This window comes from Oncorhynchus clarkii, chromosome 13 (genome assembly GCF_045791955.1).
Source record: "Oncorhynchus clarkii lewisi isolate Uvic-CL-2024 chromosome 13, UVic_Ocla_1.0, whole genome shotgun sequence".
Lineage (NCBI taxonomy): Eukaryota > Metazoa > Chordata > Actinopteri > Salmoniformes > Salmonidae > Oncorhynchus > Oncorhynchus clarkii.
Window position 1 is genome coordinate 45,234,310 of NC_092159.1, and position 18,765 is coordinate 45,253,074.

The 18,765-nt window shown below is 46.0% G+C and overlaps 3 protein-coding genes across 4 annotated transcripts in view; all 3 read left to right on the forward strand.

Annotated features, from left to right (window-relative positions):
• Window positions 1–235: 235 nt before the first annotated feature.
• LOC139423975 (WW domain-binding protein 11-like) lies at window positions 236–6,633 on the forward strand. Its single transcript, XM_071175644.1, has 12 exons — window positions 236–444; window positions 2,525–2,611; window positions 2,865–2,896; window positions 2,990–3,083; window positions 3,209–3,405; window positions 3,530–3,663; window positions 3,758–3,909; window positions 4,019–4,258; window positions 4,391–4,513; window positions 4,726–5,010; window positions 5,147–5,332; window positions 5,594–6,633. The coding sequence occupies exons 2-12, from the start codon at window positions 2,548–2,550 to the stop codon at window positions 6,241–6,243; spliced, it is 2,157 nt and encodes a 718-aa protein (XP_071031745.1). The 5' UTR covers window positions 236–444; window positions 2,525–2,547; the 3' UTR covers window positions 6,244–6,633.
• Window positions 6,634–6,925: 292 nt separating this feature from the next.
• On the forward strand, window positions 6,926–9,981 carry LOC139423976 (probable ATP-dependent RNA helicase DDX47). Its single transcript, XM_071175645.1, has 11 exons — window positions 6,926–7,099; window positions 7,417–7,510; window positions 7,647–7,835; window positions 7,931–8,002; window positions 8,103–8,293; window positions 8,413–8,529; window positions 8,629–8,775; window positions 8,913–9,050; window positions 9,169–9,239; window positions 9,336–9,465; window positions 9,553–9,981. Exons 1-11 carry the CDS (start codon window positions 6,965–6,967, stop codon window positions 9,739–9,741), a joined length of 1,473 nt encoding a protein of 490 aa, XP_071031746.1. The 5' UTR covers window positions 6,926–6,964; the 3' UTR covers window positions 9,742–9,981.
• Window positions 9,982–10,542: 561 nt separating this feature from the next.
• LOC139364864 (myosin-10-like) overlaps window positions 10,543–18,765 on the forward strand; it is a 252,191-nt gene continuing 243,968 nt past the window's right edge. Inside the window, exons 1-2 of one of the 2 annotated variants that reach the window (XM_071102024.1) lie at window positions 10,543–10,948; window positions 12,021–12,393. In XM_071102024.1, coding sequence (XP_070958125.1) covers window positions 12,049–12,393 — 345 coding nt within the window. In that variant the 5' untranslated portion in view covers window positions 10,543–10,948; window positions 12,021–12,048. The remainder of the gene's footprint in view (window positions 10,949–12,020; window positions 12,394–18,765) is intronic. The other variant, XM_071102025.1, reaches the window with a different exon arrangement.

Sequence of the window (18,765 nt, forward strand, 5' to 3'; positions counted from 1 at the left end):
ATTCTACCCCCCAAAAATATGTATAATGCAATGCAAAAGGCACTCACTCACCTGCAAGAGAACTTGGTTGAAGCGTAGGCTATTCGTAAGAGTAGCAGTAGCAAAGGTTGCAGGTTCACCCAAAACTGCAGACATGAAGCAAAGGCTTTGAGTGCAAAACTGCAGTCTACCAGGTCAGCCACTGGGGGGGGTTGAGCGTATTTTGTTTGACCTTCTTTTTTGGCGTTTCCGGTTTATCTCACACGAGACTTCCGCCCTAGCTCGCGGCAATCAAAACATGGTGAACTGCATCAATTAGCCAAAAGCGTTTATGTCAGTGTGATCTAAAAGGGTATCACATACATTAGTTTGATACAGGCAACGACATTTATAGTTGACCATTTACCCGATTGGAAAGTAAGAGAGGGGAAAGGCACACTGCCCACAGTTTTCACGTGGATAAAGGTAGAGTCAATTCAAGTTGGCTTTCTCGTTACCTGTTCATCGAGCTAGTTGACTGGCTAATTTAGCTAGCTAACGTTATGCTGATGTGAAACCTGCAGACTTTGGTGATATAGCAACCGTTGGTTACAAAATTTGCTAACTAACTATTTAACATTTCAGTAAATTAATATTGGCGAGTATTTGCATCATCTATAGCTAGCTAACATTACAGCGTTGCTAGCTAATTTAGCTAACGTTGGTTGTTAGTTGGGACTAGTTAACGTATACTTCTGACTAGCTGCTATTCAACCAATAATTGTCTTGTGACATTGTGCTGGGAGACGAACTTGTATGTACAAGTATGTTGCTCAGCACAATGTCAAAAGGCAATTCATTATTGGTTTAATCGCAGCGAGAGTGAAAGTTATTTATAATAAGGACCTCTCTGAAATGGATGGCCCTCCCTAGAGCAAAACATATTTCCTCCCCTATAGCCAAAATAATAATCAAAACAAAGTGGATAGCAGAGAACATGTCTAGCGTTTACTCACTTCTTGGACATACCAGAGCCTTAAAGATTAATATTTTTTAAATTACAGGCTAAGAATGAACATATGCCTGTGTTCATCTCATCATATTTCTCCAATGCCAAATCAATGTGTCTTGTTTGCAATGAAACTGCCCCTGTTTTTAAGTAATACAATCTGAGACCTCATTAGGAATCTGAGCATGGTGCTTTCCAAAGTTAGGCCTAACTTATCACCCCAGACAGAGTAGACCTACCGACGCAGAAAAATGGAAGCTTTAACTGCTCGCTACTCTTCTTCTGTAGCTCAACCCAATGAGAGGTCAGAAGTGTTTACCTAAAAGCTGTCTGGTTTTAAACATCTTATATTGTATAGGAAGTGAATAACTTAATCAATTGATAGTGACAGAATTAGATTACTTCCCAAGCAAAGGACATTTTTTGTGTGTTTTATGCTAGAAACAATGATATTCCCATATGCATCGGAGTCACGTCTTTCCTGGATATTTTACAGCTTGTTTCTAGCATAAAGCATCGCGGACCAAAGCACTGTTATAGATCACTTATTATAATCAGATTTGTTTAGTCTTTTCTGCCATTTTCTTCAATAAAAAGCTGGCTTATGGCATACCGTCTCCTACCCCATCAATTCGAGTCTTGGTTTTAACTTAGCCTACCTCTGTGTCAGTGAAGTGCTGTTATTTAAAGAGTGGATGGGGGGAATTGACCAACAAATTGATTGACATAGCAGCCTATAGCCTAAGTGAGTCTGCCAAACATGTAGGCCTACCTCTTATTTCTTAAATAGACTCCAACACAAAGCCCTCTTGTTGTTAGTAAACTAATTAAAATTAAGAATGTTGAAATTAATTATGCCTACTCGAATTTGCCTACTTTCAGCACAATGAGCTGTCCATTTTCCGATTGATTGTGCCGCTGCTTCGTTTCAGCACCACATTGTAAGTTACTCAAATCTTGCTTATTGTGAGGTCAATAACTCTGATAAATAGGCCTACATCATCATTAATCAAATCAATTATAGTAGTAGCAAGCTATAACAGTTGACCTCCGGTCCTCCTCATCTTCGCACTCTCCTTCTCAAACTTATCTGAACATATCCTATAGCAGTGTTTCTCAACCCTGGTCCTCTAATACTCCCACCAGTACACCGTTTCGTTGTGGCCCTTAACAAACACACCTCATTGAGGGCTTGATGATTAGTTGACAAGTATAATCAGGTGTGCTTGTCCAGGGTTACAATAGAAATGTGTACTGTTGGGGGTACCGGAGGACCAGGGTTGGGAAACACTGTTCATCCGTAAGAGTGCATTTTTTGGAAGAAGCCCCTGACTCTCCCTATGAACTGCCACCATAGGCCTACACAGCACAGCCATTGGTTAGGAATCACACAAAATGTTTTTGATCAGCAAGAGCAGAGCAGGCTGGGGCTCATGATTGGAATATCCATTGCAGGGTGTAATGCAGCCTAGTTTTATTTACACCATCCCAGCAGCTATCTTAGAAATATAACTTATAGATTTTTATTTTCAGTTGATACTGTATCTTCCTTGGCAGGGTGAAGGAGACGCGCCATCACCATGGGGCGACGTTCGACCTCCTCCACCAAGAGTGGGAAGTTCATGAACCCCACCGACCAGGCCAGTAAGTAACGTCATACCCTTTCCGTCGTCATGACTGCTCACATCATACGTTCACCTCAACTTGAGCATGAACACATCAGTGGACACCCATTGTTACTTAAGCTTCAGGGGATCCCATGTATGTGAAAGGAAAATCATTTCAGTGTCTTATTGAGCTCAGCAGCACTATGAACAATAGTAAATGCATCAACGTAGAGGAACTGTCAGGTAACAGTTTCTACATCAAACCTAATGCGGTGCCTTTTCCTCTTCAGGGAAGGAGGCCAGGAAACGGGAGCTGAAGAAGGTAAGACCTTGGCTGACAAGTTGAATGTCAATGACAGGTTGACTTTGTATTCTGTCTATAAAACTCACTGTGCTCTTCTTTGCTGCGCCACAGAACAAGAAGCAGAGGATGATGGTGAGAACAGCTGTACTGAAGATGAAGGACCCCAGACAGATCATCAAAGACATGGAGAAGCTGGATGAAATGGGTGAGCCATTGCAAACGGGTTTTAAACAAGGTTGTGCGTTTATTTGTCTTCCAAAAGGATCTTGCTAATCATTTTATTCTCTCCTGTTCACATCTGTTCTCTATCTGTTTTTTTTTCTGTGCCAGAGTTCAACCCTGTGCAGCAGCCGCTGCTGAATGAGAAGGTGCTGAGAGACAAGAGGAAGAAGCTACGGGAGACGTTTGAGCGCATCGTACGTTTGTACGAAAGAGAGAACCCAGACACTTACAAGGAGCTACGCAAACTGGAGCTGGACTATGAGAGTAATCGCGGCAAGCTGTCACTCTACTTCGACTCAGTCAAGGTGTGTATGCTATGCTGATGAACATGTATGAATTGCACAGATAAACCGAGCAGTGCTGAGATCATGTCATAATTGTTGCTGTTGTTCACTACTCACACTTTCTCTTCCTCACTCTGTCAACTAGAATGCTGAACTGGTGGAGGTGGATAGCATCCCACTCCCAGAGATGCCCCACGCCCCCTCCAGCATCCTGATCCAGGACATCCCCCTGCCTGGGGCCCAGCCTCCCTCCATCCTGAAGAAGGGCTCCTCGTTTAGGTGGGCAGTCCCCTGAATTTACAGTGTCTCAGTATCATTCCTGTGGACCATACCACAACCCTGCCAGCTGCTCTGTAATATCTCTCTTTCTCAGTAAGGGGATCAGTGCCTCCATGTCTGCAGCGGTGGCAGGCGTCCCTCGGTTACCCCCTGGTAGGAAACCCCCAGGTCCCCCACCTGGCCCCCCACCGTCTCAGGTCCTCGCGCTGTACGCCTCACGTAGGGCCCAGTTTGCAGCAGATGCAGGTACTGCACACACACCTCACCTCTGCATGTTCGCACATGGGATCAGGAGGAATAAATATGCTTCATTCTACTTTCTTATCCAAATCCACCTTTCTCTGCCTACAACCAGATCTGTCCAACCAGGCCTCTGACATGGAGAAAGCCCTGAACACTATGCTGATGGGAGGAGAGAGGGACAGTGGGAGCGAGAGCGATGGAGAGGATGGCGAGGAAGACGACAGCGACTCTGAAGAGGACAGTGAAGGAGATAGGGATGAAGGAGGCGAGGTTGACAAGAGGATGATGGTGGACCGGCAGGAGGACGATAGAGAGAAGGGCAGAGAGGAGGACAGAGGAGACAGACATGCAGGTGAGAGGCGGAGCCTTGTCCGCATATGTGCATGCTTGATCACCCCAAGTGTGTTGGGTTCTGTCTTCAAGTCTGCACTGCTTGGTGTTGTGATATGGCGTTTTACACGAGGTTGTGTGATATTTTTTGCAGGACGCAGTGTGCGGTTTGCAGACATGCCCCCCTCCGCACCCAGGGAGAAGAGCAAGAAGAAGAGGATTGTGAAGAAGAAAAAGGCCATCACTCCACTGCAGGCTATGATGCTTAGGATGGCAGGTACTGTGTCTTCTTCAGTCTGCACACAACACCACTACCACACTTGAGCAGGACTTGTGATGCAGATGAATGATTGGATTGTTGACACTGTTTTGGAGAATGACCTTTAAAGAGGTTTGTATTCGCTGGAGGATGATTTCTCCATGGGAACTAGGTTATACTTTCTTCCTTCATCCCTTTTTCACTCATCCCCCTTTGTTATTTGTCTACAGGGCAGTCCATCCCTGAAGACGAAGAGGAGGAAGAGGAAGTTGAGGAGGAGTACACTGACTCTGACGACTCAGACATCGAGGATAGGGGACCACCAGGTGACAACCAATCTCATCTTATACCCAATCAGCGCATGCCTCCACCCTCTGGACCAATGGGAGGACAGCAACCACCTCTACACATGCAGGGTCCACCAGGGACAGGGCCTCCACCGTTGGGACCACCCCCAGCTCCTCCAATGAGGCCTCCTGGTCCGCCCTCTGGCCTGCCTCCCGGCCCTCCACCCGGTTAGTTGGTTTTATGTGTAGTAGTGATTGGAGTACAGTGTCATCTTGTATGACGTTGCTTCATTACTAACAAATTACTAAAACAAAGCACTATGATGTGATATGTCATATGATATGTCTTGTTTGTCATCCTAAGGTGCTCCCCCGTTTTTGAGGCCGCCTGGTATGCTAGGTGGTCCAAGGGGACCGATGCCCCGGCTACTGCCCCCAGGCCCCCCTCCAGGTCGTCCCCCTGGCCCTCCCCCAGGCCCCCCTCCAGGCCTCCCTCCTGGTCCTCCACCCCGGGGACCCCCACCCAGACTGCCTCCCCCAGCTCCCCCAGGTATGTGTGGATGCGTGGATGTATTTTTTTGCCTTTAATTGGAATTACATATGACTTTATCCCTTCTCCTTAAACACAGAACATTGTCAAAACATACAAAAAAAATTTAACATAACTACAGTTCAGCAGTACCCAAAGTTAACAGTAATAAAAATATATGTCAACATGGCACATACCTCAAGCTAAAATGAATGTAAAATAAAGCATGGGAATAAAGCAGGATTTCCCCCCACTCTAATCTCCTCTTCTCCCTTTCTGTAGGCATCCCCCCTCCACCACGATCTGGCCCCCCACGCCAACTCGCCCCTCCCCTCTCTCTTTTTCCCCCGCCGCTTAACTCCAACGTACTCAGCGCTCCCCCCAGCATTGTCCACCGCCAGAAACCCGGCTCCAACCCAGATGGCTCCCATAGCAACCCCAATGCCTCCATGCTGCCCCCTCCTTCCATGCCTATGTCCATGCGCCCAGGGATGCAAATGCCCCCTCCCCCTGGGACAAGTGCCCCGCCGTCGGGCGCAAACCCCACCAGCCACCACCATGCACCAACCATCGAGAAGCGGGCCAACATCACCTCTGTCTCAGCCGGAGGCAGCAATCTGGCAACAGGCCAGGGGAGTGGCGGAGCCACCATCTCAGCCAAACCCCAGATCATCAACCCCAAGACAGAGGTCACCCGCTTCGTGCCCACGGCGCTGAGGGTGCGCAGGGATAAAGGGGCCGGGAGCGGAGGAGGGCCTATGGAAAAGAGAGGAAGAAGAGAGGAAAGGGTGGGAGGCCAGAAGCAGCAGTCGATGGCTGCCCCCATGGGGTCGGCCAACCCTACTCAGATGGGCCCAGTCTCTCAGCCCAACATGAAGACCAAGGACCAGATGTATGAGGCCTTCATGAGGGAGATGGAGGGACTCCTCTGAGACTGACAGGGGCTGCGGGGTGGAAAGGGTGGGTGTGTTGAGAAGGAATGAACAGTAGGGGTCATGAAGAATGTGTTAGTGATACCAGCAAGCAGATGCTGTTCAGAAACACATTTGTTCCTCTAAATGAAGCGGAAAGGCTTTGTTTTTCACAATGAGACAAGAATCTCCTCCCTACCAACTTACTGTACATGGCTATGATAATTTGGCTCAATCTTTGTGAAAAAGCGAGTGTTTTTTATGACTGTCAAATGTTTATTTTATTGTTGAACTGAGAAACGTGATGGATTTCAAAGAAAGAAAGTGGGTGTTTGTAGGAAAATCCAAATGAGTGTGTATATGCTTGTCTGAAATGGTTAGGCCTGCAACTAAATAAATACTTAAACTCAATTAACTATTTTCAGTCCAATCTTTTTTTAAGCATCTTTTCATAAGTCAGACTACAAATTAATAAACCACCATGATGAACAGGCTCATTCAGCAGGATGCAACGTTTTGGATCATTCAGATGGAAGAACTATGTTGGATAAGGAATCACATCATTTTATCTATTCGTGCCATTTATATCTGCAACGTTTGACAACTGAATGTCGTCTAAACATTGCAATTAATTGAAATGATTTATGAATTCAGCGGGGAACATCAAGTCCCAGAAATCCTAGCATGAAATCCATTTCCGTACATGCGTAGTTTAGCGTAGACGGCATGTTGGCAAACAAGCATGGCGGACGACTCGGGAAAAAGTGTTGCGATAAAAACAGATGGCGCAAAGGATGAAGATTCTAGTAGTGATGATGATAACAGTAACGTTAATATCGCTGAAAATGACAAGCCAGTGAAGACCTTCAAAGATCTCGTGAGTAACGCTAGCTAGCTAAATGGAAATGGTGGATAAGCTTGGAAGCGAGCTAACGTTAAGAGCACATCAACAAACCAACCTACCGCTGATAATTTAGCAAGTTAACTGTCTTTCAACCACCAACATACAGTTCAGCATCCTACGCTTCACCAGGTAGAGAGTTGGGTACAGCTGTGAGGTGGTGTGATGTTATTGACAGGCATTTAAAAATCGGGCGCGCATTCAGCCATGCGATTTGTGTAGATGTGTAACATAAACTCCATATTCTAACGTGTTTACATATTCCTGCTATGGCATGCATCTGTTTAATATAGGGTGTAACTGAAGTGCTGTGTGAAGCTTGTGAACAGTTGGGATGGAAGACTCCTACAAAGATCCAGGTAGAGGCCATACCTGTAGCCTTACAAGGTGAGTTCAGTTGGATGGAGGTGGTTGAATGTTCTTGTTTGTTTGTGCCATGTATAAAACGGTTGGTAAAGACCTGTCCTCTCGGTCTCATGTCTGTCTGTACACTCATGATGCACTTTCTTCTCTCCTATCTCAGGAAAGGATGTAATTGGCTTAGCAGAGACCGGCTCAGGGAAGACCGGGGCGTTTGCTCTGCCCATCCTGCAGTCACTCCTCGCTTCCGCTCAGAGGCTGCACACGCTCATACTCACCCCCACCAGAGAGTTGGCTTTCCAGATAGCAGAGCAGTTTGAGGCCCTGGGCTCCAGCATCGGAGTCAAGACCGGTACGTGGGCATTGGAAGGAGTAGAAACATATTTGATGGAACTCAAGTGTCATGTGACTGTTGTTTTAACTCGTTTGTCTTTTTTTCTGTTTCAGCTGTTATCGTTGGAGGAATTGACATGATGTCCCAATCCCTGGTCCTGGCCAAGAAACCTCACATTGTCATTGGTGAGAAAATAACTTAATCCCTTTCAGTTGCAGAATATGGTACCATCTTTTAAGTGCATTCCTGGTTGATACTGTGTATTCACCATGTATGTCATAACAGCCACCCCCGGGCGGTTGATAGACCACTTAGAGAACACAAAAGGCTTCTCACTGCGAGCGCTGAAGTTCCTGGTGATGGATGAGGCAGACCGGATCCTCAACATGGACTTTGAGACTGAGGTGGACAAGATCCTAAAGGTTATTCCCAGAGACCGACGAACGTTCCTCTTCTCTGCCACCATGACCAAAAAGGTAACCACGTAATAGCCCCTATTATCTATTCCTTTTAGCTTTTCATTTGAGACTTGTCAGAGTATCTTTAACACCTGGCCTGTCACACTAACCCTTCTATGTCTTCTATATTTACCAAGGTCGCCAAGCTGCAGAGAGCAGCTCTGAAGGATCCAGTTAAATGTGCCGTTAACACCAAGTATTCAACAGTAGAAAAACTGCAGCAGTACTACGTCTTCATACCCTCCAAATACAAAGTATGTGAAGTTTGATGTTCTAATGATACTTTTTCTTGGAGAAGTCAGAAGCTGTGTATGGTTAGTGTTGGATTGTAAGTTAACTGGCTGTGTCTCCAGGATTGTTACCTGGTGTCCATCATCAACGAGCTGGCTGGGAACTCCTTCATGATCTTCTGCAGTACGTGTAACAATGCCCAGCGTGTGGCGCTGCTGCTCAGGAACTTGGGCATCACTGCCATCCCCCTGCATGGGCAGATGAGTCAGGTACCCCCCTTATCCAAACACACTACTGTCTACCAACATACTCACTCCAAATATCATACTCTATAACACTTCCAAATGTTTTACACATCAGTGGAATCTGCATGTATAAATAATAAATGTCTTTCTCTGTTGGTCAGAACAAACGTCTAGGGTCGCTGAACAAGTTCAAGTCTAAGTCTCGCTCTGTGTTGCTGGCGACGGACGTGGCATCAAGAGGACTGGACATTCCACATGTAGACTGTGTTATTAACTACGACATCCCAACCCACTCAAAGGTATCAGTCTTGCTTGTGTGAATGTTTCTCTCTGTCTGCAGTCTCTTCAATGTTATCACAAATGAGGGACCCAACCGAGCAAGTTTAGTGGCATTTTACCGTGTGTGTTTGTACTCAGGACTACATCCACAGAGTGGGGCGAACCGCCAGAGCAGGACGGTCTGGAAAATCCATCACATTTGTCACACAGTAAGGGCCACCTTTTATGCTCGCTCTCAATCAATCTTATTGAAATTGGTGACTTCGTCCAAAGATTTTCTTCTGGTTGACATATTGACCTCTCAGGTATGATGTGGAGCTGTTCCAGCGAATCGAAACTCTGATTGGCAAGAAGCTGCCTGCCTTCCCCACGCAGGAGGAGGAGGTGATGATGCTGGTGGAGAGAGTGAGCGAGGCGCAGCGATTCGCCAGAATTGTGAGTCTCAATCAGTGTCTTTTCAGCAGTGTCGTCATCCATTGTAAGAGCTCTAAAGTGAGTCACGATAACCTCTTTCCCTCTCAGGAAATGAAGGAACAAGGAGAAAAGAGGAAGCGGCCCAGAGGAGAAGAGGGGGATGACACAGAGCAGTCCAGCGGTGTGAGGAAGAAAGTAAGAGGCGGTGCTGGTGGTGGCGGAGGGGGGGGGAGAGGAGGTGGCAGAGGGGGAGGAGGAGGAAAACGTGGTGGAGCAGCATGGAGAGGAGGACGTTAAAGTTGCCAGTAGAGTTACACAATACTGTACATGTTGTCAGATACTATGTCATTTTCTCCTTGATATAAAACATCAACATCATCACAACCACCACATCATGGAGACAGGCTATTTAATTACCAATCACTTGTTCAATTTACTGATCAATATTTCCATTTGTAATAAAATGTTTATGTAAAATCAAGCTTATGTTCAGTGAGTTGTGTTCACAATTTGATAATAAAGCTTGGTCAACATGAATGGAATCCTGATATGATAACATCTTCATGAATTTGTATTAAATCTTTTGAAAGTAGATTAGCAATGCAGGTGACATGAACAGGGTTGAACTATGTTTGTGGAATAATAGCGAAAATAGACTTTAAACCAACAATTACCTATATTTCCCATAAAAGAATGGTACAAATAAGCCCCACCACTTTGGACACAAGATGGGGGTGTTGCATATCATGATATCTAACCAGTTATTATGTGGTAGCTTATTGTAACATTTGTACCATGTCAAATATCACTCCATGCAATACCCGATGAACATACAAAAAACTTTAGATCGTTATTTGCATCAACAGCGTGTTAATGACAAGGAACAAATATGTGCATTGTTATTTCATGCACTGGTCATAAGGATTTAATCGGGCGCTTTTTTTCTCATGTTGAGGGTCAGGTTGAAAACGGTGTCAGGAACAGGTGGAACGATGGACCAGAAATCATTCCTCTGAAAATAGTTGGTTTTCTCTAGGATCGTTATTTTTAGCCAATAGGAGGCAAGGGTACTAGAGACTGCAGCGTGAGAATCCAATTGTGTTTTAGCCGCATCTAGTAGGCGTGTGCAGTGCATAGACTTTCACAACTAGATACTATATTCACCTCATGTGGCTTCAGAATAAAACACGATTTGCATTTGTTTATCATTAGACGTCTGTTTGTCAGAGGATATCAACACTAGAAAAGCATCACAATGAGCTATTGAATTCGGAGGAGCTGATCTATTGGTCAATATTCATGTCTGCACAACCCATCGTAGGCGGAGTAACAGCGGTCAGATCTGTGCGTTGAGGGGCCCAACCGTAGGGGCAGTCTTTGGTGCATACCAAAGCCTAGACAGATGCCTGAATATCAATTGTGTTGTTGCAGAAAGTGATATTAAAGAGGGAGGTCGGTCTATTTCTGTGAACAGTCGTCCTCGTTTCTTCCGTCACAGCACCAGGTAAATTACCAGCTCGTTTAGGAATAATTGTAATTCTACATGGTTATATTAGCAATTTGAAGACTGTCCGGCTGGATGGATTTAGGCTAAATTGCGTAACTGTGGAGGTACTTGCAATGATGTCGCTATATTACGTTCAGGACTATTGATTACCCAGATACGTTGAATTAAAATATGTTTAAGGCATATATTGCGTTATATTTATTGAATATTTTAATTGAATGAGATTGAAATGATGACTTTAGAGATGTTGCTACACCAAAATTGACTCCCTTGACCAGTAGAGCTCTCTGCATGATTTCAGATGGTTTCTGTTATCAAAGTGGTTAAATGTCAGATAACGTGCAGCTATCTGAATCTATGTGATCTATAATAGTGATATAGGTTGTTCAGGGACCTGCTGATCTAATAAATACATGTTTATTGTCTATGTTGATTGTCACGTGTGGACCGATTGCGTACCATTCACAACACCGTTACACCAGCGCGCGAGGTGGCTCTAGTCAAGTCAGCGTAAGACGCGTGTTATTAATTAAATGAGTCAACAAAGGCAAATCAACAACAACAAAAAATACAATTGTTTGGTACTTTATTCTGAATACATTTGTTCAACACGTTGAATACTCTACCTGAAAGCGAGGAATTGCTTTCCATGTTTGGCTGCAAACATCTACTTGGATGAGGAATTTGTGATAAATTATGCTGTAAATAACAATGACGTTGTAGGCCTATTTTTGCGTGTACAGATACAATGTAGCAGTAGTTCAATCTTCTTGGTGTAACAGTTGGGATAATGGGACAATTCTCAGAGTGCAATGCATTTCTCATCCCTGGATTGAGGTACGTTTTCCCGAGCCATATTCGTGCAGGCTCCATGGTGTCTTAATCTACACAGGAATTCTGTCTAACCCCAGTGCAGCTTTAAGCAAGCGGGTCGGATCTGCTGGCTACACCTAGACTTGAAAAGGGGGTAACTTTAATGTCACCTTGATAAATGCAATGCCTGAGAGTGCTTAACATCATGACAAACATGTTGCTATACTGAGTTTCTGCCTGTCTCTGCCTCTTCCAGGTGCCACTCTTGCTCTGGTACCCCCAAAATGGCTCATCGAAGTGGGCAGGAGGACCCGGAGCGGTACCTGTTTGTGGACCGCGCTGTCGTCTACAACCCGGCCACACAGGCTGACTGGACAGCCAAGAAGGTGGTGTGGATCCCTTCAGAGCGTCATGGTTTTGAGGCGGCCAGCATCAAGGAGGAGCGGGGAGAGGAGGTGGTGGTGGAACTGTCAGAGAATGGCAAGAAGGCCGTTGTCAATAAGGACGACATCCAGAAGATGAACCCGCCCAAGTTCAGCAAGGTGGAAGACATGGCCGAGCTCACCTGCCTGAACGAGGCCTCGGTGCTGCACAACCTCAAGGACCGCTACTACTCTGGGCTCATCTACGTGAGTGGTTGTGTTGTTGTACACAGTTAGAAAAAAGGGTTGCAAAAGGGTTGTGATAACCCTTTTTGGTTCAATGTAGAACCCTCAGTGGAAAGGGTTCTACCTGGAATGAAAAAGGGTTCTACAAAGGGTTCTCATATGGGGCCAGCTGAAGAACCCTGTTAGGTTCTAGATAGCACCTTTTTCCCCACCATTTTATTATACATCTATTCACCTAGAAAGCAGATTTAACCATACTCACACATAGTGCACACAACAGACATTGCTCAATAGTTCAATATTTTAGCTGTTTTTCAGCAACTCTGGCGACGCATACCTTGAATGAGACCCAGACCACGGACCATGTATTGGACTCTTGATAATGTTATAATGTTGAGACAGGGTTGTTTGAGATGTTTAATGCTGTGTCCCTAACCCACTCCTTACCAAACCCCCCCCCCCCCCCTCACCTACCCCCCCACACACTGACACAGCCACCGATGGAGCGGAAAAGAACATCTTTTTTTAAATGACTCCTTCAAACTCCCTGTCTGTCTGCTCTGCATACATCAAATCATAAAGGCAGCGGGTATACAATATCCCCTGACCTGGCTCACCTACAGAACCTAACCTCTGGGGAACTCTGAGGAAATAGGGTCTGAGTCTGAATAAGCACTACATACTTAATAAACTGCATACTAATTTTGACGTTTGATCTAGTAGAATTCACTTGTCTTTTCTGACTCACGTGTCTGACAACAGCTGATAATCAGATAAATTGACTCGCTGTACCAAAATTAACAAATGGCAGAAGTCAACACAATCACACATTAGATTACTAATTTAGAGTACTATTTTAGAAATTGCACATATTATAGCACTTTCTTTTTTCGCATACTATTTAGTACGCTAGTATGGGTATTTGGATACGACCACTGTCTTGTGGCTTGATTGAAGTTAAAATAAACACAAATACTGATCACAGTCTAAAACCTTTTCCAGATAGTTCAGACCGATGGTAAATTCTCTCTCTGTATCTAGATTACCTGCCATCTTCTTTACTTTCACCTTTAAAGGTGACATTTCTACCATAAACACTGGTGGGTCAGTTTGTTTGTATGACCCCATTCCTTGAGGTTGGCCTGTTTGATCTCTGAGCTGTCTGTGGGGCTCTCTCATCTAATGGGGTCCCTGGGTATTAAAGCAAACACATTTTGCCCTGTGTGTTGACTATGGAGCCCCAGGGCAGGGTGGCAGACTGGGAGAGGCACTGGCCCACCTCCTGTCACTGCTGCTGCTGTGCTCTATGGCCCAGACTGGCTGCGATAGGTCTGGTTCATTTTTATAGTCGTGAGCCTTTGTCCTCTCACACATGAGCCGTCGGTAGAAAAGACCTCCTACAATCCCAGAATTCCATTAGATGATAGCCAGTGTCAATGCTGTCATGCATTTAGGGAGATTCTAAAGCTACCCCCTCCATTCTGGATTCCGTTAACTTTTTAAAAATCTAAGCACACGTGCAATAAATTCCAACGTCCGAGTTTGCATTGGTTTAAATTGGGTGCTTTCACTGTGTGTGAGTTGTCTGCAGCTATGTTTCGGTGCTGATGTGTCTAGTTAATGATGTCCTATATACAGTGTATCCTCGTGATCTTGACCCATTTAGTGACATGCGTTCCAGGAATAGAATGTGGATTGGTTATCACCAGAGACATGGCGACGGGGATTCTGGAGGAACTGCAGTCTTTTTGATTTATCTTCTCTACCAGGCTTGATGACGAATTCCACTAGATAGTAGCTTTATGTTTCTCCATGTTTCTTGAAGGCTCTCTTCATCTTTTGTTGAATATTGGCCGTAGTGAAAAATAAACTACGCTGAACAAAAATCTAAACGCAACACGCAACAATTTCAAATATTTTACTGAGTTACAGTTCATATAAGGAAATCCGTCAATTGAAATAAATTCATTAGGCCCTAATATATGGATTTCACATGACAGGGAATACAGATATGCATCTGTTGGTCACAGATACCTTTAAAAAAAATAGGGGCGTGGATCAGAAAATCTGTCAGTATCTCGTGTGACCACCATTTGCCTCATGCAGTACGACACAACTCCTTCGCATAGATTTGATCAGGCTGTTGATTGTGGAATGTTTGTCCCACTCCTCTTCAATACCTGTGCAAAGTTGCTGGATATTGGCGGGAACTGAAACACGCTGTCGTACACATCGATCCAGATCATCTCAAACATGCTCAATGGGTGACCTGTCTGGTGAGTATGCAGGCCATGGAAGAACTGGGACATTTTCAGATCCTGGAATTGTGTACAGATCCTTGCGAAATGGGGCTGTGCATTATCATGCTGAAACATGAGGTGATGGCGGCAGCTGAATGACACAACAATGGGCCTCAGGACCTTGTCACGGTATCTCTGTGCATTCAAACTGCCATCGATAAAATGCCTTTTTTGTTGTTGTCTGTAGCTAATGCCTTCCCATACCATAACCCCACCTCCACCATAGGGGCACTCTGTTCACAACATTGACATCAGCAAACCGCTCATCATATGCCCGGGACATTTGAAACCGGGATTCATCCGTGAAGAGCACACTTATCTAGCTTGCCAGTGGCCGTCAAAGGTGAGCATTTGCCCACAGATGTCGGTTATGACGCCGAACTGCATTCAGGTTGAGACCCTGGTGAGGATGACGTGCACGCAGATGAGCTTCCCTGAGATGGTTTTTGACAGTTTGTGTAGAAATTCTGCAGTTGTGCAAACCCACAGTTTCATCAGCTGTCTGGGTGGCGTCAGACGATGCCGCAGGTGAAGAACCCGGATGTGGAGGTCCTGGGCTGGCGCGGTTACACGTGTTGTGAGGCCAGTGGGACGAACTTTCCCCGCTGCTACTCTAACTGCCTCGATGCATACAAAGCCCTCTCCCACCCTCCCTTCGGCAAATCTGACCACGACGCCATCTTGCTCTTACCGTCTTATAGACAGAAACTCAAACAGGATATACCAGTGACTAGAACCATTCAACGCTGTTCTGACCAATTGGAACCCATCCTTCAAGATTCAAGAAAGATTTGGGAATATGGCTGAATATAAACAGTGTAGTTATTCCCTCCGCAAGGCAATCAAACAAGCGAAATGCCGTTACAGGGACAAAGTGGAGTCTCAATTCAACGGCTCAGAAACGAGACGTATGAGGCAGGAAATCAGGAAATCATGGACTATAAAAAGAAACCAGCCATGTCACGGACACCGACGTCACGCTTCCAGACAAACTCTCGGCCCGCTAACAAGGACTGCGCGCCCTCTCCTTCTCTGTGGCCGACGTGAGTAAAACATTTAAACGTGTTAACCCTCGCTGGCGCAGACGGCATCCTTTGCCGCGTCCTCAGAGCATGCGCAGACCAGCTGGCTGGTGTGTTTACGGACATATTCAATCGCTCCCTATCCCAGCCTGCTGTCCCCACATGCTTCAAGATGGTCACCATTGTTCCTGTACCCAAGAAGGGAAAGATAACTGAACTAAATGACTTCCGCCCCATAGCACTCCTATCATCATGAAGTGCTTTGAGAGGCTAGTCAAGGATCATATCACCTCCACCTTACCGGCCACCCTAGACCCACTTCAGTTTGCATACCGCCCCAACAGGTCCACAGACGATGCAATCGCCTGCACACTGCCCTATCCCATCTGGACAAGAGGAATACCTATGTAAGAGTGCTGTTCATTGACTACAGCTCAGTATTCAACACCATAGTACCCTCCAAGCTCCTCATCAAGCCTCACCCTGTGCAATTGGGTCCTAGACTTTCTGACGGGCCGTCCCCAGGTGGTGAAGGTAGGAAACAACATTTCCACTTCGCTGACCCTCAACACGGGCCCCACAAGGGTGCTTGCTCAGCCCCCTCCTGTACTCCCTGTTCACCCACGACTGCGTGGCCATGCACGCCTCCAACTCAATCAGCAAGTTTGCAGACGACACAACAGTACTGGGCTTGATTACCAACAATGATGAGGCAAGCTACCGGGAGGAGGTGAGGGCACTCGGAGTGGGGTGTCAGGAAAACAACCTCTCACTCAACGTAAACAAAACAAAGGAGATGATCGTGGACTTCAGGAAACAGCAAAGGGAGCACCCCCCCCTATCCACAGTGGAGAAGGCGGAAAGTTTTCAGTTCCTCGGCATACACATCACAGACAAACTGAAATGGTGCACCCACACAGACAGTGTGGTTAAATAGGCGCAACAGCGCCTCTTCAACCTCAGGAGGCTGAAGAAATTTGGCTTGTCACCTAAAACGCTGGCAAACTTATACAGATGCACAATCAAGAGCATCCTGTCGGGCTGTATCACAGCCTGGTACGGCAACTGCTCCACCCTCAACCATAAAGCTCTCCAGAGGGTGGTGTGGTCTGCACAACAACTGCCTGCCCTCCATGACACCTTCAGCACCCGATGTCACAGGAAGGCCAAAATTATTATCAAGGACAACAACCACCTGAGCCACTGCCTGTTCACACTGTTTTTGTCAGTGGGAGAGTGCCCCAGGGGGTGACCTCCCTCCACAGTGGGGCATAACCCATCCCCAGCTGTGCTGTACACTGCTGCCCCAGGCTTTGTGTGTCTGAGCTAGGGTTGGCGTGCAGAGGGAGCCCCGTGGGTAATGTGGCTCTGTGCGTTGTGGTCAGTCCCTCAGTGAGGCCCCAGTACGGCATGGTGGCGTAGCCTTGGCTTCATGTGAAGTCAGGGAGTTGAGCCAGTCCAGTGGGTAACAGGCTAACCGGAAAGCTAGCTAGCGACGCTACAACCAGGCCTTTGTGTCAGCATATAATCCCCAGCTGTCAGAAAGCCTCAGCATTCTTTCATGAAAAAAGCGTCCGTCTGTCTCCCGCCCACTTCATTGCAATGTGTCTGACTGTCCTGTCTCCTTTCCAACACTCACTCTCTAATTTATGATTTCTCTCTTTTCTCTGTCCTAATGCTCTGGCCAACGCCAATAACCTTATTCCTGCACTTCTTTAGGTGTTTCAAATGTTTGATTGTTCAAACATTTAATAAATGTAATGCAGTCTTGGCTGAGCTTCTGTACTTGTGGAGGCCAGCTGCCTCTTGGTTGACAGGATGTAGGTGGTATCACTAATGGAAAAACCCCTACTAATTAGCTGTCTTGTCATTCTTGTTTGGCTAATATGTTTCTTTGAGGTTCGAGAACAAGCTTTCACTCGCTATGTGCATGCATAAAGGGTACATTAACCCTCTCTCAAGAGTGGCATTGTGTTCAGGCCTCCCACATAGTCATATCTTGAGTGCTTTGTTGTTGTCATGGCATTGCCATTGCTCCATGGAGAACTCTTTTGCATGTAAACAACTTAGGTGTTACCATGAACTTGGCAAACACACACACACAAACACCATGGATACCAAACCAGCACCAGGCTTTTCATGGATCATCATGCAGTTACAGTGGTTGTTTTTGAATTAAATTATCCAGAAAGAGTGAGCAACAGTTTCTTTATTTGATAAAAAAGCTTCTGTTTTGAGAAGGTCTGAGTGGCTTTGTGTTTAAGCTGGTGGTTAAGGTCATGGGCTAAGAGCTATGTAACATTAGTGCCTTGCATTTACAGTATATGCCACAATTCCACTTAAGGCATAGCTCTCTTTCTTTCAGTTTCCCAGGTATTATGAATATGATTATGTTAAAGCCCATTGCATTATCAAATCAAGATAGTTGAACACCCTGCTACTGACTTGAAACTCGTTTTCATTCAATATGTCTGCGCAAAGAGTATTGCTCCTATTTCAAAGCATACTTTGAAGGGTTATTAGCTTTAATGAATATGCACTGTCAAGGTCATTCTCCACAGATCAATGGACTAGGCCGTCCTCACCTTGCTGCAGTCGGGGTGCTATTAATTCCAAATGGCAGATGAAGGTGACTGTTATGTCTGCTGTTGCCTGTGTGTTTCTCAGCTGTTACTAAGCCACTGCATCCCTCCCCGGATCTGATTTCACAGTGGAAATATCCCCTTCCCTGGAGCATGGTGCGTGGAGAGCAGGCTAACCTGACCCACTCCCTCCAGCAGCAGGCCTGGCCTACCACTCCGTCCTCCGCTGAAGAGGCTGCTGCCTCCAGCCCCTCCTGAGAGGGAGGGAGAGTGGGGAGGTGAGGGGAGAGGGATTCATATTTTGGTGAGAGGGAGAAAGAGAGGCCTCCTGAGAGGGAGGGAGAGTGGGGAGGTGAGGGGAGAGGGATTCATATTTTGGTGAGAGGGAGAAAGAGAGGCCTCCTGAGAGGGAGGGAGAGTGGGGAGGTGAAGGGAGAGGGATTCATATTTTGGTGAGAGGGAGAAAGAGAGGCCTCCTGAGAGGGAGGG